The following is a 26,974-nucleotide window of genomic DNA, read 5'->3' on the forward strand; positions in this document are numbered from 1 at the left end:
TAAATTTTTGAACAAATGTTACGTGTGCCCTTTTAACTAACGGCGGCAGTATGAATGTTTGGTAGCAATAACTCTCAGAGTTTCGTTAACGGTGAAGAAAAACTTTGTGATAAAACCTGCATGTCGAAGAACCTTTGAATTGTCTAGTTCCCAACCATCACTGTCTTTTGAGATAACCTGTGCCCAGCAGTGGGACGTACAATGGGTTGAGTATAGTGACATTCTCTGTTGCACCAAATACAAAAGAAATATTAATTATACAAAAGGCGAGGAAAGGTCTCTTAAAGAAATCTGCTAGCGATCCAAGGCAATGCGAGCAAAACTGCCTCCGTGCTTTTAAAGAACGCATGTGAAATTTTTCAAAAAAATTTGTTGTGAATACTGCCGTGATCAATAAAAAAAGGCCGATCTGTGACTCTTTTTGTTTTTTTTTTTCCTAGATGGATAAGGTATGAAGTCGCCGCAAGAGAAAAGCACATATTTTTTAACCGACTTCAAAAAAAGAGGAGGTTCTCAATTCGACTGTATGTTCTTTTTTTATCTTTTTTTTGTATGTATGTTACACGATAACTCCGGTATTTGTAAACCGTTTTTCATGATTCTTTTTTTGTTGGAAAGGAGGTACTTCCATAGTGGTACCATTTCATTTTGAAGAAAATCATCCACCTTTAAGGGTGGCTGTTCACGCATGAAGATTCATTTTTATAAATAGCGCCTAACTTTAATTTAGGAGCAATTATTTTAATGGTTGATTTTGCTATTTCTTCAATTCAAGGAGTTTTTTTTTTTCAATATACTTTTAGTAGTGAGTACCGATTTTTATTATCGTAGTGGCAAACTAGGGGATATTTCAATAAAACTTAGCAAATAGACGTAATTCCACGTACTTTTGAGTTGTACTGAGATTATTTTATTTAATTTTGAATATTTTTTTCTCTGTTTTGAGTTTTTGAGTCCACAAGCGCCCTTTCAACTAACAGCGGCAGAAACGTCAAAGTATCGAGCTTTTTACAGAACTTATGCTCACGGCTGACACTAATTTCCAATTAGTTCTTCGTTTAAATTTTTTTCTAACCCTACGATGATTCACGTAGCGACCCCCAACCCCTGTACTGTGTTTACAAGAACTTGCACAACTGCGCATGTAAGGGTGAGGGTGTCGCGGGGGTGAGTAGCGGTACGCGGGCCGGGGGTGCCACCCCAGTTAACGCGATTGGAAAACCCTAGAGCGGGGCACTGAAACGTGTGATTAGTATTTTTTGCTGCTCTTTTGTGCTGGAGTGCTGTGTGATGGAGTAACTGGCACTTGTAATTCATAGTCTTGGTATGATAATGCGTCAAAAATGCTTTTATCACAAGAATGTCATAAAAATACTACGAATTATGTTAAATTCGTAAACCTCGTAACATCCATTAATGTGACCGTTTGGTTATGCACAAAAACAGAATTACTAGAAATGATTATAACTTTATTATATGACCATAAAAGGGTCTACAAATTATGTTTTAAGCTTTATTTGCCCGATATTTCCCTAAAAGAGCAAAAAAGTGATGTCCAAAAACGGAGTAACGTGGTTTAAAATTTAGCCGACGAAATGAATTTAAGTCACCTATTTTTTAACCACAAAAAATTTTCGTGTGTAGAATCTTTCAACTTTTCTTATGAAAAGTTGTCATTTTGCGGATGCGGTCTTATTACACTAATGGTACAAACTTCAGTTCGACACTAATTTGTGTCACCCGATCTGCCTAATCACATTTGAACACTCTTGGGATTTGTATTGCCTTTTTTGTTCTTTCTAACAATTTTGCATGTTGAATTGACAAAACTGTTTTCATTGTTAATTAATACTAGCATTCGATTAAAATAAAATTCACTGTTTTAACATTACTGAATGTTAAGTAAATATTTTAAGTAATGATTATTGCAGCTGTAAGCCAATGAACTTTCGACGTAATCTTTCATGTGCTCGTATCACTCCCAGCTAATTCTCGATATCAACTTCATATCTCCCCTTTTCCCGCACTATTGTACGTTGCGTTCGAAATTCGATCAGTTCGCGTACAGCCGCCGCCGAGAACGGACGTGCCACTCAAAGATTAATTTGTTAAATTACGCGTTCATACCCGTCCGTTTTTCTACTGCAATATTTGTGCGTGTGTGTCTGTTTGTTTCTTGGCGACCTTGGAAGTGTTTTCTCTTAATGTATTGGTTATATATTTATGTTCTGTAACAGGTTTTGTGTATATTCTATTACCAAGATCGCAATATTGAACCAGCTTTATAAACAGTTTTTGTGCTTAGAAAACCGTGATTTCTTAGAATTTGTACACCTGACATCTTTAGGTACTAAATCGATAAAAATGTTGGCTTAATTATCCGAGAAAGTTTCTTCGTTTTTTCCGTACGGAAATGGACACTCTTTAAATTTATGAGCATCTGGCACTGCTCCGCGATAAAATGTACTTAATTAACCGCATTAGATAGTAATTAATTTTTCACACTTATTATTAAATTATTAGGATTTATTAGGCAATGAATTTGTACGTAAATTTATGTTTTGTTCAAAACAGAATGTAGAACTAACTCCTTTTGAATATCAAAGGACACAAAACCATAATCCCAATTTACCACCACTACTACGCGTTATTCCATGGCCATGCATGAAATGGCAAGAAACTAACACATTTTTAATTGCTAAATTAAATATGAAATGTAGAGCTTTCATCTTGTCACTTTTGTCATCGATGCGAAAATTTTTCTAATATATAATCTATCTTATACCTTTGTCCAAGTACCTAATCTATTAGAGACATAAAATTAAATCCTCACACCTTTATTTCGGTATCATGTAACGTTTGGCCATAACCTGCCATATAGTAGTTTTCAATACGTCTTTTTCACGCATCTTGGCGTAGCAGATCTTGACCACCGCTACTAGAAGACGCCATATGTCTTTTATGAGCTTTCCCTGTCATTTCACAGCTTAGACTTCATAGAGAACCTTTTCCACCTAATCTTTTCTGTGTAATTAATTGGTCAGCGATCCACCGGCTCCCCAGAAACGTTATTACCGTGCGATCTTCAGAAATTCACTCCACGTGCCAAGTCAGGGTAGTCTCATAGCATTTCTAGAGTACTCGTGATTATTTCGATGATATTATTGGGTTCGCTTACTGAATCTTCGATCTCCAGTGTGTTTTGCACTCTCCAGTTGCCATCTTAACGCTTTACTGGTCCTTCTTTTTCCTCAGAGTCTTTCCGCGACCAACAGAAAACTCCTTAATACGTGTTCTTGTTTTTTTCTTGTTAAGATTGTGGTTGTTAGATATCTTATCGGTCGGTGCTTTAGAAACGTGTTAATTCGTATACGTATGACGATTTAATGTTTATAATAAATTTTATCAGACAATGTAATACAAAGAGTCATAATTCTCGGATCGTTAATACAGTAGGAATTATGATCGATTAGATAACTGTTCTGATTAGATTGCTAGCTATTACAAAAATATTCGCAGATATTGAGATTTAACGAAATTAGGCGAAAGAGCAACTTGGAGCACAGAGTATGAAACATACCCACTTAACTTAGTAAAGATAATTTTATTGGACCTTAGGAAACCTATCGTACATAAATCAAGACCAATATGGCCTGATGAGTAGTTAATATTTTTTGTATTTTTTGAAAACATTAAATAGTACATACAAAAATTATTTGTAAGTCTCTATGTATTGCGGTTACTACAAAAAAAACCAGTCTTTACCTAGGCGCGAAACCTGTACACGTACAGAGGACTCAGTCACACGGTTCGCTTAAAAAACTGCAGAAATAATCGAAATGAAATTTTCTTCAGTGCGACAGTTAAATTGCATTTGCAATTGCTATTTGAATTGGCGGAGGGCCCTAAATGTTGTAGCTAGTTGCTGAAAGATTAATTCAAAAGTTGAGGTTATATCAAAGAAAAACCTGGCGTAGTCTACATTGTCATTTCCTTATAACATATTTAAGTTCATTACACCAAACAATAACGTGTAAATAAACATAACAGATAATGGATATATAATATCAATTATTATAATTATCCATGTAAATCGGATTGAATATCTTGTAACCTTGTTTATCGGTTGGGTCATGTTGGATTAATCAAGCTTTAATAAAGTAATGAAATGATTTGTCCATGGAAGTATTGCCATCATAATTTTCCGCCGCTAAGCTGTAATTTAAGCATTACTGCGTTCCAGTTTTGAAAGATGCTGGTGATACAAGCACATAGGACTTATCAAGTTTATGTCTCACGATGATTGACGCAGTTCCATTGCCCCTGAGATCTTAATATTTTAAAGCTTACCACGAGGCCTACTTATTTGTTCCATCACATCATGATACACCGACTTTGGAACTTACTTACACTTACTTCTGAAAGGGTCCTTTTTGAAATATGGTCTTCATTTGTTTCTAACGTAACTTCAGGTCCCGTTTTACTTAGCGAAGCTCTTAGGAATTTCTGTAAAAAGATGCAATTTAATAATCTCCATCTTATATTTTTATTTTTCCTTTCATTGCTTCATATCTTATTCATTTACTATACCTACAACAAGATTACTGCGTCGGCATTTTATTAAAAGTGATCAACAATTGTATTTACCCTTCTCAACACAGAATTCTTAGTAACTATGATAACAGGAACATTCAACCAATTGGGTCATTTCGATAGTATATCACTAAATAAACGAACCGTTGTCTATACTAATTAGCCAACGTGTACTACTTCTATATTTTTGTTAGAGTACATTAGGTATAATAAAAGGGCAAGTTTTGTATCTTAGAGATTAATAACTTGGCCGAAAATAGTACATTATTACAGAGACCGGGTAGTAAGAGATTGCCGAACAAGCACGAGTTTCGTTAGACAATATTTGTTACTCAATAAATGCATAGAAATCATATAAATATGTTTACAAAAATAAGTTTCTAAACGGAAAAGCTTCTAAATGTAGCAACATTGCTTAAGTATTTTTTTAAAGAAGCAAACACGCGCTGCGCTGAAAAACCGAGCAGACGACTTGGCTGTATGGCATTTTGATTTAGTTATTTCGTTGTTGTGCAATAACGGTCAAATATTTAAAAGTTAACGTAGCTGTTTAAATGAGATTTTCATACGCATTTCCCAGAATATGCCTGAAAACCATTGACTTACAAATAAATGGACGTCAGTGGAAGTCAACCTATTTAAACGTAGTGACATGTAAAGGAATATGAAAAAGCTAAAACGTTGAATTTAAATTGTAATGTCATCGCAGTACTGTCTAATTTTGCTTGCTTCGCTGTCAGTCGAACAAACGAAGACTAAAGCGTGAAGAACGCCCTATAAGTTCGGACACTTTTTAGCGCGTACCCGACGTCCATATAATTGTAAGTCAATGCTGAAAACAATTTGTTTTTAATATTGTAGTGTGGCAAAAATCACCATCTTTACATGTTCTTTGTTCAAAAGAAAATCTGACATTTCCGAGCATGTTTGAGAAAAATAATTCACAACAGTGAAAGAACTGCGAGGATACCATCCAGGACAAAGAATCCCAACAACGAACCCACGAAACAATGCTGGCCGATTCACAAGAAGATAACCGAGTTATTTTTCAAAGAAACTTCTTACGAAAGCCGTGTAATGCAAGTTACAAAAACTAAATAAAATAGATACAAGGCAGCACAGTTAATAAAGAAAAGTGAAAGTGAATTAAAAGACGTATTTAATAGATCTTTTGTTGATAATTGATTACAAAGATATGGGCTAGAAAAAGAGCTTTCTGTTTTGTCCTATGTAAGATTACTGACAATGGCTTTTGTACGACGTGGAGAAATTAAAAAACAAAAAAGACTTTTTTATAGATTTGAATCTCATCGTTCCAGGTAATGTCCTCAAAAGTTCATTTCATATTGACAATACGTTAAATTTACCGATCACACCGTAGTTAATTCCAGTCTTCTTCGTCTTTTTTATCCTGGTTTTATATCCCATTTCTTTTGAGCTCGGTCTCTGGTCCTCGTCTTTATATATCTTTTGACGGTTCCACTACAAGTGATCTAGGTTCTGTCTGACCATCTTTTGGCGGTTTCAGTTTCATGTGTCGAGATTTTCTTGATCATTTAGTGGTCATCCCTACACATTACATGGCCATACCAACGTAATCGGTTTTAGGAGGTTTCTTATCATGTAGTTGGCATTGACTTGCATCCCAGAACTGCTGGAGAAAGGATTTGCCAATCGGCGTAAGGTTCTCGCTGTTTGTTGCCCAGGGTACGCTAGACGTACAGGGAATATGAGTACGCCCTAGGAGGCTCCTTTCGTGGTGTAACTACAAAACAAAACGCCATTAGCTTTTAGTAGTGTAACTATAAAACAAAAGATTAGTTCAAGTTGCACCAACGCCATCGTCATCGACAACCCATTTATACGTCACACGGTAGGTCAAACCATTAGGCCACCACAGGTTCCAAGTTGCGATTTATCTCTATATTTAAAATTTGTAAAATTAAGAACTACTTCGTTTCCTTTCCTTGTTGTAGTCGATAGTAAGCAGCACGTGGTTCTGTGGCGCGAGGGTACGAATTCATCTTTAACACCGGGTTTACAAAATCGCATTCGCATCGCACACCGTCACTCGACGAGAATATTCCACGAAACATTTCTGGAATGTTCTCGTCTGTGAACGTCGTTTGCTTCACCAAATTCAAATTCATTTGTTTCTTTGTGATGCACAGGTTGTAATGGCATTGCAAGAATGCATTTTGAATCATTGTGATCGGCTTTGTGGTATACAAAGTTTTCATAATTGTTATGTAGAGACATTCGTGCATTTATTTGTATATTATATAGTTCAATCAGAGACAAAAAATAAGTTAATAATTAAAACTTTTTTTATAAAGAAACAGACCTCAAAAGTTGGATTATCCATCCACTTTCGCTGTCTTCGTTACCGTTATTTTTATTGGAATTATATCTATTTGCCAAGTTTTATTCGAAATATAAACCAAATACATTTCCTAATTTACCTCCTTAAGAGGTTGAATATTTTTTTCAAATTTGAATGGGACCACTATTAAGGTACTCCATTTCCAACAAAAAAGAATCATTGAAATTGGTTGACAAATGTCGGAGTGATCGCGTTAATTCGAATTAAAAACCTCCCCCTTTTTTTGAAGTCCTTTAAAAAATTACAAAAAAATGCCCAATATTGTGGAACGTAATATAATAGCAGTTATTAAGTATTTATTTCTTAAATTCTATACAAATGTTGCAATGTCTAATTCTGATAACCGTTTAATTTAAACATTATTTCGTTTTTGGTTAGTAACAATCGTGTTATTGACTATGTTAGTAACAACGAAAATATAATTTAATTTATTTTAAAATGTTAATTGTAGATATTCGAGGCCATTACAATTACATTCTTTTGAAGTCGTACAGTTTTGCATGATCTAGTTTGAAATTGATCAGAGCCTTTACCATGACATTACAGTTACTGTGGTCACTAGCGAGCGCTTTTGTAAAATGACAATTTTGTGACAATTTTGTATGACAAATACTAACGCTGTACCCGGCGACGGTGAATTCATAGTAGACACATAACGGCGTGCCGTGTGACGAATTGAAATAATCAAGGATGACGTTTTTCGAAATTTCAAATATGTACACAGATGGTACAACTTCCAACTTTTTAAATGTGGATGAGCAACTGTTTTCTATTTTCGAGCACTACATAGCTCTTATCACACCATCACGCGCCCTTTTCATACATTCCTTACTCTGCTTCTTTCGCTACTCTTCTCGATATCATCTATGCCGTTACATATCCCATAAATACCAATATCACAATTTATGATACTGTAACACATATTAAAATACCAAATTCGTTTAGTAACAGCAGAACTTGTGAGAGAATTCGTCCTGGAAAGTATGCCTCCATTCCTATTTTTGACGCCAAGCAGTAATGCTTACATTCCGGTTTTGAAGGGTAAGGGTGCTGGTGAAATTACAGGCACATGGGACTTATCAACTTTAGTTCTCAGCCCCCCTTAGAATACCCCTCAGATCTTTGCAAATTAAGCTCTGAGGGACACTGCAACAGTTAAAGGTAGGCCTGTCGCTTACCATCGGCACATGACTTGTTCATCTCTTAACTTGATATCATTAAAAAATAAATCTATTTCCTAACTAGAACAGCATTACAAATCATAAAATTTGCAATCTCCGTTATTCCACGGCTAGTACTTAAAATCTTATTGCTCTAACTAGGCCCTATCGTTTCCCGTTCATTAGAAAGTTAATGCCATTTAATGGACCTAGCATTTCTCTTAGTCTAGTGTACCATAGATTGAAAATAGGTATTACGAGCTACGTAAAATTCTGACCTATGAAAATGAAGTCAAAATACTCATACCTCAAGCTGGCTTCCTTGAACCTGACATATCTGTACTTGACACGCCTGTACCTGACAAGATGGTACATTGTACTTGGCATGACTTCTTTCTGGATTGTTTCTTTTTTCGTAGAGACGTATGCTTGTTACCTTACATCTGTCTGATGCTAGTAAGACTTTTAGGTAGATGTACAGGCTAGTTACCTCACGTCTGACTGCTATAGGCATTCAAGTGTGCCAGCTAAAAGAGCATGCAAGTATGCCAGCTAAAGCCATTCTACGTTGGCCTTATTGAGTATAGTACATTTTTGAATCGTATTATTGAGTACTTATTGAGTATAGTCAAAATTTGAGTTGTTTCGGTAATTTAAGCAGGTAGTGCTTAGCTTGTTTGTCTTGTTGCTTATTCCCGGTTTAGATTATAATTACCTCAGTTGTTCCGTGTAGATGAAAGTGAATGACTTAAGGTATGAATCTAGAAGATGGACAAATGCATTTATTAGATTGATAACTTTACTGCTATTGCCAGACCGTCTATCAAGCGTGACTATTGAAGAAAATCTCCTTTTAGTCGACTTGAAGGGAAAGTTTCTAAAACTTTCATAACTTTGGGACGTGCTCGATTTTCTCAAAAACTACTCAAGGACAAAATGATATGCGCTCGTATGCAACTTACTAAACGGACTTAGTCTTTAATTAAAACTACATATACGATATGTTGATTGCGCCAACGCTTCCGACTTTCTATTATGTATATTTATCGCTTCTATTAATTAACTTGTCTCGGCAGTTAATATTAATATGTAATATGCGTTTTAAGTACGTCTGTCTGATGGATAAATTGAAGAGCGTTGGAAGGCTGGAGAAAGGTGTAACGACAAAGATAGAGAAAGGGATGATTAGGTAGTTCGAACATGTTCAGAGTATGAATGAAAGAAGATTGATCCACTCAACATGTCCAAACTGTGAACGTTCTAAAGAAAGACCGGATCAAGAGTACTCATAACCGACGAACGTGTAGTGATTACTGCGAGTTGGCGAGGCAAAAGACTTGCTTCAGGCAAGAGCCAGACTGTGGTGTCTGTCTATCCAAAAGGAGAAGGGCGTGAATTGTGTGTATGTTTTACACTGAATACCTCTAAAGGAATTATTAATATTGGAATGCGCATTAACAGCATCAGCATCTATATGCTCCTTGGCGAAACTAACAGTTGACACTAGATTATAGTTCCGAATTCACAACGTGACTATCAAGACCTAGCTTATTGAAAAAAACGTAATTTTCATAGATTTTATTATTACATACTTTTCTTTTTTTAAACGTCGAAATTCTCTGAAGTAAATAACATTAAGTACTTAAACACGATTCGGAACATCAAAAAAGAAAGAGATGGCATTATATAGTTCACATAGCGTTATCTCTTTCCTATTTTAGTAAGGAATAGACAATATTGGGAAATCATTGAACACTTTTGTAATAATACATTACTTGGTTGACAGGTTCGTCATGGTACGAATATGAGTAATATTATAAATAAGCTTACTTTAAGCTTACATTGAAATAATATTGTTTTTGGAAAGGTTATGTTAGGCCCCTTGTTCCTGTGAGTAGACAACGACCGCGAACTTCCACTCGGTATGCTCCTGACAAACATCGTTCAGTTCCTCCATTGGCATCAGTATCTTTATACATGCCTGTTTAATCTTGATACTTTTAACCTGGTCTTTTTTAAGGACATCTTCAGTCTGATTGGGATATATACCCAGTGGCGGATTTGCAATCTTGGTCGCCCTAGGCCCCAGGCCATGTAGTCAGTACCAGCATCCGTTCAGTAGTTTTTAAGTTTATTGCGATCAGACAGACAGACAAACGTAGTGATTATACATTACATTATAGATCTGGCACATTTCTATATTTATGCGATGTAGTGCGGCCCGCCGTAATGTGCGTGAGCCTTTAGAATATTTAGCTACTTTGAGTTATTTCTTATTATCATCAGTGAATTTTTTGTCACCATTGGCCGCCCTAAGCCCAGGCCTACTGGACCTTAGGGCGAATCCGTCACTGTATGTACGTCATATTTTTCTAGGTAAAGAGATGAGAAGGCAATGGAGATTTTTTGGCTGCTTCTCTTTGACACGAACCTTTTTCCGAGGTGGATACTCTGAATCTTCACCTACCACTCGCAGCCAGTGGATTCTCGAATGCAGAACATTTGAAACTTCACCTATATCACAGGGTGAATGTTTGATTTGTTCTGGACTATGCTTGCTATCTAAGCACAAGATTGTGGTTTTGTTTTATGGGTTTTTATTGAATCTGTTGCCGTTCCCTTTTGATTTTGTGTTATCTTGTTATAGCAACCATAAAAGTTGTGTGAAATAGGACTTTCAATGAATTGTACATACTTTTTGTATAGGTTCGCCTATTTTTATATTTGTTGTTAGGCAATTTTTGTATCTTTTTCATTTCATTCTTTTTCTTTTTGTGTTTGCATCAATTTATTTATGTATTTGACTAGTTCACAGTCAAAATTGTTACACAATGGAGCTCGTAATCCCAAATAGAATTTGAGTCTATCTTTATCTCACTTATCTATATTTACCGACAAATGTTGAGAGCTGGAATTGGTGCGGAATGCACCGGCGCTGCATGTTGCACTCTTCGGATGCAATTAAAAATAAAAATTTTGGCCAAGAGCGAGTTGGATACTTGCTAACTTAGACTTCCGTAGAGTCAACTTAATTTTTAATGATAAAGTTATCGAAGCAATAACTTGGTTCGATTAACGGTAGAGGGGAATTTGTTACGATCTCCAATTTCGAATCGTAATAAGAATAGTATTAAGTTTATTTAATATCACGAGATTTTAGTAGCACAATATTAAATTATTTTGGCGCGACAGAAAAAAGTCGTTAAAAACCAATAACAAAGATGCAACAAACACCTCGGTCTGCTGGTTCGTTCCGTAGCTCAGTTGAGAGAGCATCAGACACTGTATACTGAAGGCGCTGGTTCGAATCGAGCCGGATCGAAGTATTAGTGTTCGATCATTAATGATCGTAATAACAGTAATTTTCTTAGACAACGCCCGTATCCTCCCACCCATACTGAAACTAGACACTGCCCAGTTCATGTTACGTTTTTGCCATTCGGTCGAGTAACCCTAAAACATCGCATGATTTCACACCGGCCATGCGTATGAGATGGTCCAGTCTACATTCTCAGTTTAGTAACTGTGGTTATTACAATTCTTATTAGCGAATTCCGCGTTGTGCTGAAAGATGAGTTAAACTCGTTACTCCGTCTTCTGTTACTAGGCTAGTATTAACGGGGGCTTGAGCCCTTTTTATCTGAGTTTTACAAACACGTGTAAAAGTGGATTTGTTTTTCTCATTTATTGGACACTCGTATATTTCCGTTTCAAATTTAAGCCACGCCCCGGACACTCCATACAACACGGTAAAACGTATTACCTACTTCTGCGTACAGCAAAGCGCTGTCTGCACACATTGTAAATGTGTGCGTGAAGTGGTAGGGTTCTCCATAATTTCCTTGAACTATTTATGTTCAGGTTTAACGTACACTAATTATATTATTTATTAATACTAAAACAACCGTGAATTACCCAGTTAAGTAGTTAAACAAAGTCAAATAAGTAGCTTAAACAAAAGACAACATATTTTTTTTGTAATATCAAGTGACCGGACGAACAAGTCGTGCGCCTGATGGTAAGCGACACGCCTGTCCATGACAGTTTCAGTGCCACTCAGCTCTTTAAATCGCAAAAATCTGAGACGCACTGCCACTGCGCCCGTCACTTTGAGCCTTAAATTGACAAGTCCCATGTGCCCTTCTCTCAGCCCGGGAATCGAACCCGGGACCTCTGCGTGGAAGATCAGCGTGGTAACGGTTCGGCCACGGAGGCATTTCTTTGAATTTAAATGTTTTCATTTTGAAATTGAAAATTACTTTCGTTCACAAGCTTATGTCATGGAAAGTTGAGATTTGAACTAAGATTCAATTGAGAATTTGTAATTGTTTTAAATTTTAATGAATGTGTGTTAAATATAAAAAAACTTTATTGTCTGTTATAAAATTCCAAGTTGAAAAGAAAGCATGAGTTTGAGGAATGCAATTTAGAGCAATTACGTTGCGTACATCTTGCTTTAAAAGTATAGTGTAGTATAGTTTTTATTTCATGTTTGTCGCAACACACGTTTGGAAAATTATGTATTTTACTACCTCGGTAAAGCCGTATTTACATTTGTCTAACGTGTCGTGTCGTGACGCGTCAGAACGATGTCGGTTTCATATGTTTAATATGGTTACTGATGTCACGGCTTGTGTCGTGTGTATGACACGTCAGACAAATGTAAATCCGGTTTAACCCAACGGTTTCCCGATAGGATCAATTGGGGAACGAACTTTCTAAACTGATTCAGGTTTGAATCCTCAGGGTAGTGCCCCGGAATGAGTTTGCTATGGTACTTATGGTACAGGGAATTTCTCAGTTTAAGACCAGGTGTATGGTGTGCTTGTCTAGTACCTCATCATCATCATTATTTCTGGCGAAGGACGTTGGATATAGGCCTCCCCCCAAACGCTTGGACGCTGCAGCCCACCGTCATTGGTTGCTGATCCCTCAGTCGCCTTGTACGACACTCGCGAGAACAGTAGAGGTGGCGCTACGGCATAAAAAGACGTAAAAACCAAAAACAAAGATTTCAACAAGAGACACACACAACGAATTTCGTAAGGTCTGCTGGTTCGTTCCTTGGTATAGCGTCTGGGCACGGTTTGCTAGACGACGTCGGTCCGAATCCGGCCGGATCGAAGGAAATTTTCTAAGTGTTCCTTCTTTGTTATTAATAGTTATAACAAACTAGTGGAGCAATTTCACAAAAATAATTGTATATCATTGTAGTAAAACATCGTGACATTCAAGAAAAACTTAAAAAATATTTTATTATATTAAGAATTTTATGATTTGAATGTTGTAGGTTGATCTGCATAGTTTATTCTTATGCAACTTTTTGTAACCGCAGATAAAATAGGTCTACGTCTTACGGCTTTTTTACCAAGTGACGGGAAGAGCCAGTTTAGGTATGTAAGACGCCTGGTGGTAAGCGACACGGCTGTTCATAACAGTTGCAGTGTCACGCAGAGCTTTAAATCACAAACGTCTGAGGGACACCGTCACCCTGTGACATACGTTGACAAGTCGCATGTGCCTGTAATTTCAAAGCCAAAACGCAGTAATGCTTACGTTATCTGCTTGGCAGTAGAAATATGTAAGGCAGTACTTCTCTGGACGAACTCTCACTGCTACTTAAATGGCTATTCAAGACCAGTGTCAATAGGCATTTTTCAGACAAACGCGTGCAGCGTCAGCGTCAGGTGGAATTGCGGTCGTCTTGGCCAAGTATGCGAATATTTTTCATAAAAAAATACGAGAATCCATTTGTATTCCTAATCCTTGCGCAGTGCGGTGTCTCGGTGCCGCGTGTTATTTATTCCGGCGAAACATATTTTTACTGTTGCACAGCTTTAACTCAGGATTTTGGAGTCATTTGCGTTTTGACATGAACATGTCAGTACTTCGGGGAAGAAACGCTGTAAATATCAAACTACACTATTAACAAGACGAACGAAAAACAACCATTTAACCATTTGGCAACGGTGTTAAATTACATCTTTTTATTTTTATAACTGTGTCAAATAGTCTTGGTACTAAAAAAACCGACCTCAAAAGTACGTGGAATTAGAGTCTATTTCCTAAGTTTTGTTGAAATATCCTTAAATTCGCCACTATACACGACTTGACTACTGACTTGAGAGAGAAACGCCTCGAATTGGAGAAATAGCAAAATCAACCATTAAAATAATTGCTCCTTGAGTAAAATTTAGGCGCTATTTATAAAAATGAATCTTCATGCGTGAACAGCCACACTTAGAGGTGGATAATTTTCTTCAAAATGAAATGGGACCACTATGGAAGTACCCCCATTCCAACAAAAAAAAAGAATCATGAAAATCAGTTCACAAATACCGGAGTTATCGCGTAACATACATACAAAAAAACATACAGTCGAATTGAGAACCTCCTCCTTTTTTGAAGTCGGTTAAAAATAACCTTTTTTCACGAACAACTAAATTATGAATAGCAGAGTTCATGCTCCTGGCATGAACCTTGAACCCACCTACTTATTTTTATTTGAATCATCAAGATATTTGCTTTCCTTGATAATTATCATTATAATTATCTGATAATAATCCTGTAATGTCCGATTATTATCTTTGCTGATTCATAGCTTTGTCTTCAGTTTTTGTTTAAAAATGACACAGAACTAAATAAACACGAAGATAAATCTTTGAAAAAACGATTTGGTTTCTAACTTTTATTTTCACGTTTCGATATTCTCGGTTGCAAACACATGCCACGACATTACTAGGGGTAGCACTTTGTTCTTCCTATTAATTTTATAAATGTCAAGGCATTTATCAAGATAAATTATCAATTGCTGATAAAAACTTTTCTTCCTTGTAGTATCGATACTTATGCATTTACATCGACACCTCGCGGTTAATAGTGTAACATGCAAAAGAAAAGACGAAAAAATATGAGCCGCGTAAAACTCAGTGTAATTAAGAAAATGGTTTTGTTTTAATTTGCTTTAGGGAGTGGGCACAGTTATCGACACGGTATCCCATTAAGCCGGCTTGAAAACTTTTATGTGCGAAACGCGCAACGTTTTTCGCTCTTATTGCGTGGATATAAAGCTTTTGTAGGCTCAAGCCGGTTCCCCGTGTAATGACTCCTTAAAACTGTTGTTAATCTACTGGATGGTTTTAAATACTTGGTACATAGAAATGTCAAAAATTAAGTAATTGGCCTTAATTGCTACCTCGGTAGGCCAATGTTTTTTTTAATAATACCAAGTTGCGGGACGAACTAATTGTGCGCCTGGTGGTAAGCGACACGCCTGTCCATAAATCGCAAACGTTTAGATCCAATATTGTGGACGTTCGTAGGATTCGCATGTAGCGTTTAGCTTCCAACCATGGGGCTAGAGAATGGAATGACTTACCTGCCTGCGGACTTACTCTCCGAACGCTATAACTTGGACCTTTCAAGGCGAGAGTGAATAGGTATTATTACACCTAAATACTACATCTTCATCAAGCATGCTACATCTTCGATCTCATCGTCCCTTTCCATCTGGTGAGATGGAGGTCAAATGCGCATCTTATTTTATATATAAAAAACAGATCTAAGGCACACTGCCACTGCGCACGTCACGCTGAGACAAGTTGACGAGTGTCATGTGCCTGTAATTTCACCAACACCTTACCCTTCCAAACTGGAATGCAGTAATGCTCACATTACTGCTTGACGCCAGAAATAGGTAAGGTGGCAATACTTCCCTGTACGACCTCTTTCACAAGGAGCTCTACTGCTACAAAAGAAAATTTTACGTATGAAAACATGTGGCATTATCATACTCACAAAAGGAGCCTATCTTTTCCTGTACGTCTGGCTTGTACCTTACACGATTGGTAAATCCGATTCACCACGATTCAAACATTTCAGTGTATGCCATATCGATGCGATAAGAAGAAGTTTCGGTTTGCACTGTAGGCGAGGTACTGAGTTTTATTTCCGGTAGGACCAATTCAGGAAATTTTACTTTTCTAAATTGATTATGGTTTGGGTCTTCTGGGTAGAACTCCTGAGTGAATTCCGTTGCTCTGGTACTTAGAGTAAAGGGAATTCCTTAGTTTGAAACTAGACAATTGGTGTGGTTGTCTGGCACGTTATCAATGTTGTGATTGATTCAATTAAGAGTTAACCAATTTATGCAAGTCGTTTCTGAATACCATGCTCTGTTTTGTGATGTAAATAATTAGTATTATAAAGGACTGAAATATATGACTAACGAGTGAAATATTGTACACGGTATATAACGCCGGCGGCGTCCATGTTGTGATTGATTCAATCAAGAAATGCGATTGATTCCATTAAGCTCCATAAGAGTCATTTTATTTTTGTCACTGTGTGTTTCTACAAATAAGATGAATTGTGAACATGAGAGAACATATCAGCATAGAATTCAATGCCAAACTCATAACAAAACAATTTCACACCTTTAAACATCACCAACGTTGTTTACATCACAAAATATAAACAACTAACAAACAAAAGACAATCACCACTTCATGATCCAAAGGGATCAACGACACGCGTCGTGCGTAGGTAGGCACATATTCTATTTTCATTCTGCATTTTCTATATTCATCTCTTTTTAATATTACGTAATTGTATACATTTGTCTCTTTCTGCAAGTTGAGCAATCATTGGCAAGACGCATGTTTTTCCTACTTGTTTCGGTTGCCAGAAAGTACACGTGGATGACCTGATAGATGATTTGAGTCTTTGAATGACTTCATAGTAGTGTTTTCATCTAATTATGTCCACATAGCACGCTATCAGTTTTCAATTATAAACCGGGCTCGAGTAGCATCGCCAACTATTGTATTCTGAATTTGAATTAAATATCCATTGAAAAGCAAGAAGTTAATAAAGATCTGGCACTCTACACACGACACAAAAATACGCCTACAGCGGCGGGCAGCCGCGCGCTCATGCCTCGCACGCGCTGTACCTACAGTATGTTGTGAAGGCTTACCGATTGCGATTAAATGCTGTTTTTAAAAAAAAAATTACAGATACCCTTGGAGCAATATTCAATTATTTTTTGTGTGATATTACTCCACTAGTTTATTATAATTATTAATAGAAAGATCGAACACTTAGAAAAAATTCCCTCGATCCGGCTGGATTCGAGCCGACGTCTTCTAGCAAACCGTGCCAGACGCTGTGCCAACTAAGCCACGGAACGAACAAGCGGACCTCACGCATTTTTCTATATACTTGTTGTCGTATCTTTGTATTTGGTTTTTCAACGACTTTTTAACCGTTATTAATATTATATTTCGTGACGTTAATGGTAAACGTATTAGGTTTTCTGTGGCCGAACTTTGCGTAGTAACATAAGATAGAACTAGAAGTGAAAATCATTCATGCCGTTTTAACGAAGTCCCCGAGCTTGTTAAGTTGTAGTCAAAATTCGTCTCTAAGTTCCAGAATACAGTGTTAAACAGCGAAAATTATAACGAAAAGTTTTCCACATTTGTGATCGTTCGCGTTACATTTTATTCCAAGGTCGCTTTCTGTTTATCGAAATACTTTTTTTTATTACAAGAAACGAAAGTAATGCTTATACCCCTAAAATATGGTCGCTTCTTGTTTGGAAAACCAAATTAATAACTCCAATTCGTCATCGTTCACCAATGAAACGCTAGATGGCAGCACATTAATTGATATTTCAATATAATATCAAAGCGTCGTAACTTGTAATAATAGATATTGACGGTATTGAACTTTCAACGACCAATCAATAGCAAGATTTTGTAGTGTTTCAAATTAAGAATGTGAGTTTTGGCGACATCGGTTCTGATAGTACTCGAGGCTTAAGGCACTTTCATTGTTTTTTTTCTTCCGTGACTTAAATGTATATAAATTCATTTTGGTCTGGATGCTCACCGCAGAGTGAACACCGTTGCTCTGGGACTCGTAGTACATGGAATTCTTTACTTTGGGATCATGCAATAGTATAATATAATTGGTGTCTTTGCGATAATTGCTTAGCATTCCACGACTTGTTTGTTCCGTCACTTAATACCATAAAACAATATAAAGAACACTAATGTTATTTTGTGCAGCGTCTGTGTAGTGATATCTGTTACAACATGTCACACTGTGGATTAGCACGATGTTTTTCGTGTGTAACAATGTAATACGTGTCACTCGCCTTTTTAATGTGATTAGGATTCAAATACCAAACACGAATTTCCCACAAAGAAAAGTAGTTTTGAGACAGATTTAAGTTCTAAGTGAATTTTATAAAAACAATAAGAGCGGTGACACATGGCGACTTTTAGCAGCGATGCAAATGTGATGCAAACGCGGTACAGTAGCGATGCAGTCAGTAGCTAATCATCTATCGTTACAGACACGCGCGATTTTAAGCACCGATGCAAACGCGCGGCTGCATCTGATTGTTTAATTCATTAGTGATTTAAAAGCGATTGCATCGATGTAATCGCCTATAAATTACAACACTATTAGGAGAGGTTTAATGAGATTGTATAGGCCATAGTTCTATGTATTTCCTACTTTGAGACCAAATCATTGGCGTGTTTGTAAAAAAGACGTCATCATTTCACTGAATGTCCCATTGCTGGGTTTAAACTAAGGAGAGGGTTGACAATAGTTCACCATACTGACTCAATGGGAGTTGAGGTCTTCACACATTGTGACGTGTGTGAAGTGTGAACATTTTCAAATGTACGTAATTCGGAAATTGAAATCCGAGGTATAGATTAGTGATGGAACGGAAGTGTCATAACGGAAACAAATGTTAAAACTAAGTCTTAACGGAAGCGGATGCGGAAGCAGAAATGTAAAAATAATATTTATTAGTACTTTAAAGAAAGATATCAACGAAATAGTTCCAAACAGGGCTTGTTTTTGGTTTGCACTTAACTGCTATAAAACGCTAAGCAATATGGGTGTCCGCCTGAAATCCATCGCGTTTTACAAACTTCCGATTAAAGTACTGTTTGCGGAATCCGAAACGGAAACAGATGTGAAAAAGTTGCCCTTTCTTTTTGTTATTTGGTCAATTACAAGAGCGATCTTGGTGTTAGATTTTCAGAAAGGGACTTGTCTATGTGGATTTATGCGCAGTTGTTCATTGGTGTATAGTTGTGGGTACTGCAAATTGGTTTTAGGCAAAGAGTTGGCGCGTTTGCGCACTGCATCCTCTTCGTATTTGTTCCGAATCCGAGACTATACAGATCTAGAAAACTCTTGACCCACTGCGGATGTCGCTTGTGCACTAAGTCCGATTAGAATCAAAGAAAATACGAATATCTTACACCTACAGATAAAATAGCACCCATCATGGTAGAATGGCATAAGTAGAGTTACGTCAAACGTGTTTATTGCTTCATTAGATACCTACAGAAAAATATAACTCACATCCTCTCCAATTCTTGCAACTCTATCTACAATATTAGTCGCTAGAGTTACAAGAATTGGAGAGGATGTTTGTTATATTTTTCTGTAGGTATCTAATGGAGCAATAAACTTTTTGACGTAACTCTATTTATGCCATTCTTCCGTGAGAGGTGCGAAATGATCCCGGTGACATTTGCGACCGTCATTTCTCGCATTCGGAACTGACTGATTATACGAAACGGACTGATTTGATGTGGCACGTTATTGTATGACAGTAACGATCTTGTCAGCCGCAGACAGGATCATTTATATTTTATGAAATATAAATGATCCTGTCTGCGGTTAGATAAGGTAGTATCTAACGAATTTAAGTTTTCTTCAGTCAAGAAATTCAATAATAACTCCATTTTCCTCTTCAGTATTACTTTTGAAGCCATTTCTTTATAGTCCAGTGCTAAAAGTGTTATGCCGTTGTATACAATAAACAGTTAACAAAATAAACATGTCAGTGCAGTGAAATGGATTCTGAACAATAGATCAACGTTCCTCTATATATAATGTCGAAGACTTTGAATGCCTACAGAATGTAAGTATTTATGATATCTTACCTATTGTTTCGATAGAATACAAAGAATTTAAACCATGAAGAAATGGATGAATAAATAATTGACTAATGTTAACTATTGTGATTGTAAGAAGTGTAAGTTTTCATAAAATGGGCTAATAAATTAACTGAAATTAGCAAACAGAACTAAAATTGAAACTCTAGCTCTAACAATCTCTACAACCTAAGGGTGCGTACAAGTTTGGCAAACACTTCGCGAATGCGCTGCGTGTGCATTGCACGCATGCAGTTAAGTGCGCCACTGTAATCACATCTCACGCAAGGTAGGCAAGCATAGAACGCGTTAACGGCACGGGAACAAATAGCAAACTGCTTATTGCACGTGTACAGTGCACACGCCTTTCGCAAACAGGCGCGCGTTAGATCTGTACGCACCCTAAGAACGCCATATTCACACACTTATTGTGTTTTGCCTCAGACGTCTCGATTTGTGAGATTTTGTTTATGTGCATTTTCTACTATGATGTGTTAGTCGCTTGTGAGTTTTCTTCAACAGATACTATCGTAGAACCTATCGTTTTCACCTTTACTACTTACGGTACTTGAAATATTGTTACCCGAATTGTACATGTAGAATACTGTTGGAAAATGTGATTTATAAAAAAAAATATGACTTTGTTAAACATGTCGTCGCACCTTTAGATTGAAAGAGACCTAATTCACTTATTCAGTTTTTATATCATTGACTTTGTTAAACATGTCGTCGTACCTTTAGAATGAAAGAGACCTAATTCACTTATTCAGTTTATATCATAAAACAACTTTAAAAATTATCGTTCAATAGGTTGTTACTTTGGAACTGACTCATTAAGACTCGAAAGGTTGTATATATGAATCTCTTTCATAAATTTGAAATTTCATTCCCTCGTGTAAACGCCGCCGTGGGTAAAAAAGTAAAGAACTAGCAATTAAGACATTTTCGTTTCGAAAATCACCATTGAATTTTTACATTACGCAACTCACTTTATTACTTGGAGAATTTTCACAATTAAAACGACAACTTGTTTTGCTTGTCAAAATAAAAGAGACTTAATTCTTGTTATTCAAAAAGTTCAGTTCAAACCGACTAATTATTGTAAATAATATTTTATTTTTCTAAAATATTAAAATAATCAAAGAATTGTTGAGGATAAAAAGCTGAATGTTTCATCATTATTTTCTAGGACTGAGAAGGCGATTGCCTAGTACTTTAAGAGTAATGAATTAAATAATATGAAAATGTCATAACTTCAAAACTTGTTTAGTTCACTTTCATTTCAAAGGTGCGACGTGTACAGGTAAGCAACATATTTGAAGAAGGTTTTATGAGGAACGAAGAAGAATCCTGTTCTTAAACAGATTCCATCTGTGCAAACGGGTGCCTACGCCTATTATTCTTACGATTATGTCAATAGGTATGAACTCTAAGGTATGTGTTATTTTTCCTTTCAAGTACCTACTTATGTTGTGTCTTAGTAGATAATCGTTATTAAAAAATACAACACTAGTTAGGTCAGACGGGGTTTAGTGGAACATACTTTATTTTGAGCCAATTATTTTGGACTCTGGGAAGAGCGGATAAAATCTTATAAGAATTTTGAAGTACCTAAACTTGCCGTTGTTTATCAGCTTTACATTTTTTAAAATCATTACGATTGAAATTAGTCAATACATTTTGATTTATTTACCGAACATGTGCTAAAGTTTCTCTTCCTCCAAAAGGTGGAGAAAAGGAACTGTCATCATTTTTCTTGTGCCTCTTGTTCTCAAGATTTCACAACTGTCAAACTGGTTTTTTCCGCCATTTGGATATGGAGCATCGTAGCCTTAGAGGATGGAAAAAACAAATAAAAGAAAATAGCTGTCCTAACTACGGAATGATCGTGCATACCTAAACAAAAATTGTACGAACAAATGGCGGATTTCTTTAGTGTCGTACCATAATCTATCGATAAGTCATTATCGACATGCAAACATTTAATTAAAGTAGATCAATATTCCATTTGGAAATTGGGAAAAAAATAATATTTGTAATTTGAGAGTATATAAAATACAGAAAACTTTGTAATATAAATCCTATACATTTCCAACCTCAAGATTCATTTTTTCAAATAGAAATTTTTAAACAGATTCCAAATAGTGTACGCCTTTTTTGTATTTATGCATTGGTATAGAATTAATACCAGTGACTGATTTAAGTAAATCTTTGATACTTCCATTTAATTTTGGAAATAAATGAAAGTAGTTATACCTATTATAAATAATTATTATTATCACCAAAGTTTTATTTGCTTAAAACATGGTATAACAGGAGATGTAACAAGAGACAGTGTTAGATAAACATGTTTCGCATATATTAAATAGCATGCAAATGTCTGATTATACAATGTCGATTGACTAATTGGTCGAGCGCCTTTGATTTGTGCAGAAAAATCGACACTTCTCTGAAGTGATTCGTTGTCGCACGTGACTAAGTAGTCACAAGCGACTGCGAGTTTTGACAAGCCACGTCAAACGAGCTCTATACGCGTTAGCGCTCGCCTTCACTCGGTCAGCTAGGCACACACAGGTGACACCGAACGATGGCAAGGCAAGGCAAGGCATCATATACATATAACGTCTGATTTATATATGTCAACATAACTTGTCCTTTAGTTTCCATAGTCTAAGATCGTAGCGACATTTCTTTAAAATCTTTGAAACTAATTTGTTTTTCCGTTTTATCGACTGAGACACTATAATGGCATTTTTTTAGATTATGAGTTAAGGCGAGTTATTTCAACGCGAACCTTCATTTTAGGAGGTGAGGTGTGGGGGACCACCCCTCGCGCCCCGCATGCCGCATGCTACTAATTAATATGAATAAAATAAGAACAGACGAAGAAAATTTTACCAGATCCGACATTGACAAGCGCCCGATGGGCGACGGACGGGAGCGGGCGGTGCGGTGTGTGGTTTAACGACAACGCTGGGCAATTTTCAAATTTTGGAATAAATATGAATTGAGTAAATTTAGGTACTTCTCTGTTGTACTTTAAGAGAAATATCTTCATATAAAAATTATTTGCAAAGTTACATATTTTATTCTTAAATTCTTGTTTTAGACTTTTACTTTAGCCTTTTTTCAGGACTTTATATGATCAGATAAAGAATAGCCTATCGTGTAACAAATTAGCACATTCTTTAGACAATATCCTTAGGTGTATCGTATGTTTTATTATTTATTTATTGTTATGTATGTATTAATATGATTTTAGTTGTATGTGTGTGTATAATCTATCTACGCGTATGTATATATTTTTATTATTACTTATTGTTTTGTATACTTATGATGATATTCTTTGGTTGCATCCCTTTTGCATATCCGAAATGTCTATCCTAAGGTTGCCTGGGAGAAGTTGTTGCACATTAACTTACTACTACTAGTATACTTAAGCTATTGTATTGTATTTTAACTGTATCTTTATGTGCAATAAAGAATATATCATTCATTCATTCATTTCATTAATTTTTTATAAGACCGTTATTTAATAGTAAATAATTAAACAATTTGATCTAGCAAAACAGTTTTTCCCGCTTTTGCTCTGGTGAATCACCTTGAGGGTTCAAGTCCTTCCCCCGGCGGTCCTTTTATCCACCTGCTATAAGAAACACGCTTCTTCTCTTTCTACAGAGACCCAAGTTCTCGTTCTGTCCAGACAATTATAATTATGAAATCGTTTTTCCCATTTCCTTCCCTAGAATAAAACGCAATTAAGCTTCTGAAAAGGCAATTTATCTCCACAATTCATCCTGACCTCGGCGTTAATGAAATCTTGGCTCCCTGTTTTGTAGTTTAACGTATATACTTACTAACGTTAATTTACCTTTAAGTTAGGTCACTGAATAAAACTGGTTTGAAGATTCTTTTTCCAAAAATCCTGTACACTTGTTAACTACGTGAAACGGAAATACCAAATATTTTAGATGCCAAATGTGACATAACATTGACAGTTATCATGTTTTCAAAGTTACGTGCCATTTTCTGTTCGCAGTGTACAATGAGTGAAAAGTGTGTACGTACGTTTCAGTTTCTTTATTTTCATTTTTTTTGTCTAATTGTTACCATATTTCGAAAGAGAAAAATGTTAAAACTTCGAATATCAAGAAAAAAGTTTGCATTTTTAATAATTTTACACTGAAACCATTATACGATTGTTTATGTTTAAATTTGACACTTCTAGCTGTTCACAGTACTGAGAAACTGTTTTCATATCCCTAATCATCATCAGGTCTTTAAAATTTATAGTGAACTAAAATATTTCAAATACAAAAATCGTGCACCGTCACACAATTATGGCATTTTAGTTTTTAAGTAGCTGCTTCCACATTTCGACAGCAATCCGAATATCCGACTACTAGTCATCTCCATTTCACTAGAGCATTTGAGCTTGACGCACGGTCCATTGAAGACTCGTCGTAAACCAGCAAACCACAGTATGTTTAAACTATTTCTCAATAGTTGTCTGTACTCGCTTGAAACACCGACACCTGCAATATAATATCTACTCGGTATTCCTAATCTTCAAAGAAGCGAAAATTCTGTGACTTGCTTCGTATTTTAAGGATCTCCATTACAACATAATGGATTTTCCTGCCAAATACGCTTGGAACACATTACATCCACTAAAAGCGCCTAATCTGATCGACCCACCTTTCCTGTACTAGAAGCAACCTTGAACTTCTTGCCTTTTATCCCGATTTCCACGCAGTTTATTTTTAATATTGATGAACAATCTCAAAATACTGTTGTTGGTAATTCATTGTCACGTAAAATTAACTTTCGCTTGAAAAGCATCAGTTTTCAAGGTGTAAATTGTACGAGATAATTTCAGAAGAGCGAAACTGATGTGTGTACAATTTATTTCACTGTACATTTGCGTATTCCGTCGTCCTTGAGAGACTGACCTTCAACGGTGACCTTGAAATTCCTGAAACGAGCCTAGCTGAGTGATATTTCTAGGCGCTTTGTTTATGAATAAGTACCTTTTATATGGTACGGTCCCAATGGATATTTTTGAGTTCAAAGGATCCAGACCACATTATCTGTATCCGATTATTTGAGGACTAATTTTCGTTGGATTCCTTTGTGTTTTCTTTTTTAGAAAATGTTTTGATATTATGAATTTTACATTTATTTTTGTTCTTTCTTCATTTTGTGAATATATATACAAGTATTTTAGTGACTTATTAGAATAGAGAACGATAATTTATTGTACTATTAATTCTCAAGTACAAGAAGCTCTGGAAACGGCTAACTGCTGCTACCTCTTGTAATCAATCATAGATTGGGATCTATTCTATTTACACATTCGATTAATTTATTTGCCGTCTTGGGCGATATTGCTTGTAGTAACCTGGAGATCCATATTTTCGGACGAATAATCGAATTGGCTACGACGGCGCGTGAACAGCTTGTTATGATCTTGTTACTAAGGCCCGGCGCCTACTAACGGGACAGCATGGAGGGAATTTTTCTGGTGGCGAATAGTAATATTACCTTAATGTTACGACGGTATAGTTAAAATTTTAATTATAATGATCGTAGCTATTAAACAGCTGCGGTAATGTTGGGGTTACCGAGCCGGTTGCCTCCGGAATGCCTCGGGGTGCTTCGGCAGGCTTTTGAAGATTATTCACTCAAAATCTTCTTTGTTATATGTTTATCTTCTTCTTATATAATAATACAACTGGTAAAAACCTGCTTCTATATTGTCGTATGCTTCGGCATGTGTAGACATGCCGAAGTAAGATACCGCGGCGTAATTGCCATCAATGTGCGTTTGCTTGCAGGAATGCCGTAGGATGCCATGCCCTCCCGCCAATGGGCGCCAGGCCATGTTCTGCCAATCCAGTATTTTTTAGGGTTTATTATTATTTCATTTGTACTAAATATCGGCAAATACGCATACGTGCGTCCGGAAGTCGTCCAGACAGATTATTATCGGAGGATTTAATTTCTATTCGAAACTCCAGTTTCGGACAGAGGTAGATATATAAAATCATAGAGACTTAACTACCAACATTCAGGCTTATATGAGAGACAGTATTGGAAGTTTTGAAATCACAACCTCAATAATAAAAAGGCGAAATTCAAATTGAAAACCATACGCTTTTTCTGTTTTTGTTGCCGCGTCTTTTTCAACGACGCAGATGAAGATCTTTTCCGAACGAATCTTATGAACCCAAACATAAGAAAGCTGTTGTACAATGTTGAGGAGTTATTCTTCGTCTGCCATTTTTATCATCAAATCAGCTCTAGAACACCATAACATTTTATTGGAATTACACCTATGTGCCAAAGTTTAATGAAATTGGTTAACAGAAAGCGTGTGAAATTCAATAAATCTGATTCATCTCCTAATTTGCCACCCATAGAGGTAGAATGTCTTTTTCTAATTTAAATGTGACGGCTTCTGAGGTACCCGTTTTTAGACAGAAATGTCAGAGTAATCTCGTAAAATACACACAAAATTATAAAAAAATACAGTCGAAATAATTTTGGGGATACTAACACATTTGATAAATAAGGCTAGTGGCAAATATGACAACATTTTATTTGACCTTCAAATCCCAATAACCGCAGAATCACTCTCGTGTAAACACGTCTTGATAGTACACAAGCTTTATCCCTTTATCCACGTTATACTGTTACAGGTGATTGAATGATCTCAACACCCTTACACCTAATATTGTTACTCTTTATTAGGACAAGGTACTCTCAATCTGGTTCTAGGGTTAATAAATAGAGTTATAAAAAGCTGTGACACACACCAGGGAGTTTGTCATGCCTACAGAAGGAGCGTTAATTGGTACGATGTA

At 36.2% G+C, this 26,974-nt stretch overlaps 1 protein-coding gene across 1 annotated transcript in view; it reads left to right on the forward strand.

Moving 5' to 3' along the window:
- The first annotated feature begins 2,067 nt into the window (after positions 1-2,067).
- Positions 2,068-26,974, forward strand: part of LOC113238344 (kinesin light chain-like) — an 85,132-nt gene continuing 60,225 nt past the window's right edge. The window contains exons 1-2 of the mRNA XM_026475184.1: positions 2,068-2,153; positions 19,929-20,095. Of these exons, the coding sequence (XP_026330969.1) occupies positions 20,067-20,095 (29 nt within the window). The 5' untranslated portion in view covers positions 2,068-2,153; positions 19,929-20,066. The remainder of the gene's footprint in view (positions 2,154-19,928; positions 20,096-26,974) is intronic.

The sequence above is a fragment of the Hyposmocoma kahamanoa genome, unplaced genomic scaffold (genome assembly GCF_003589595.1).
Source record: "Hyposmocoma kahamanoa isolate Upper Pololo Valley unplaced genomic scaffold, ASM358959v1 95, whole genome shotgun sequence".
NCBI lineage: Eukaryota > Metazoa > Arthropoda > Insecta > Lepidoptera > Cosmopterigidae > Hyposmocoma > Hyposmocoma kahamanoa.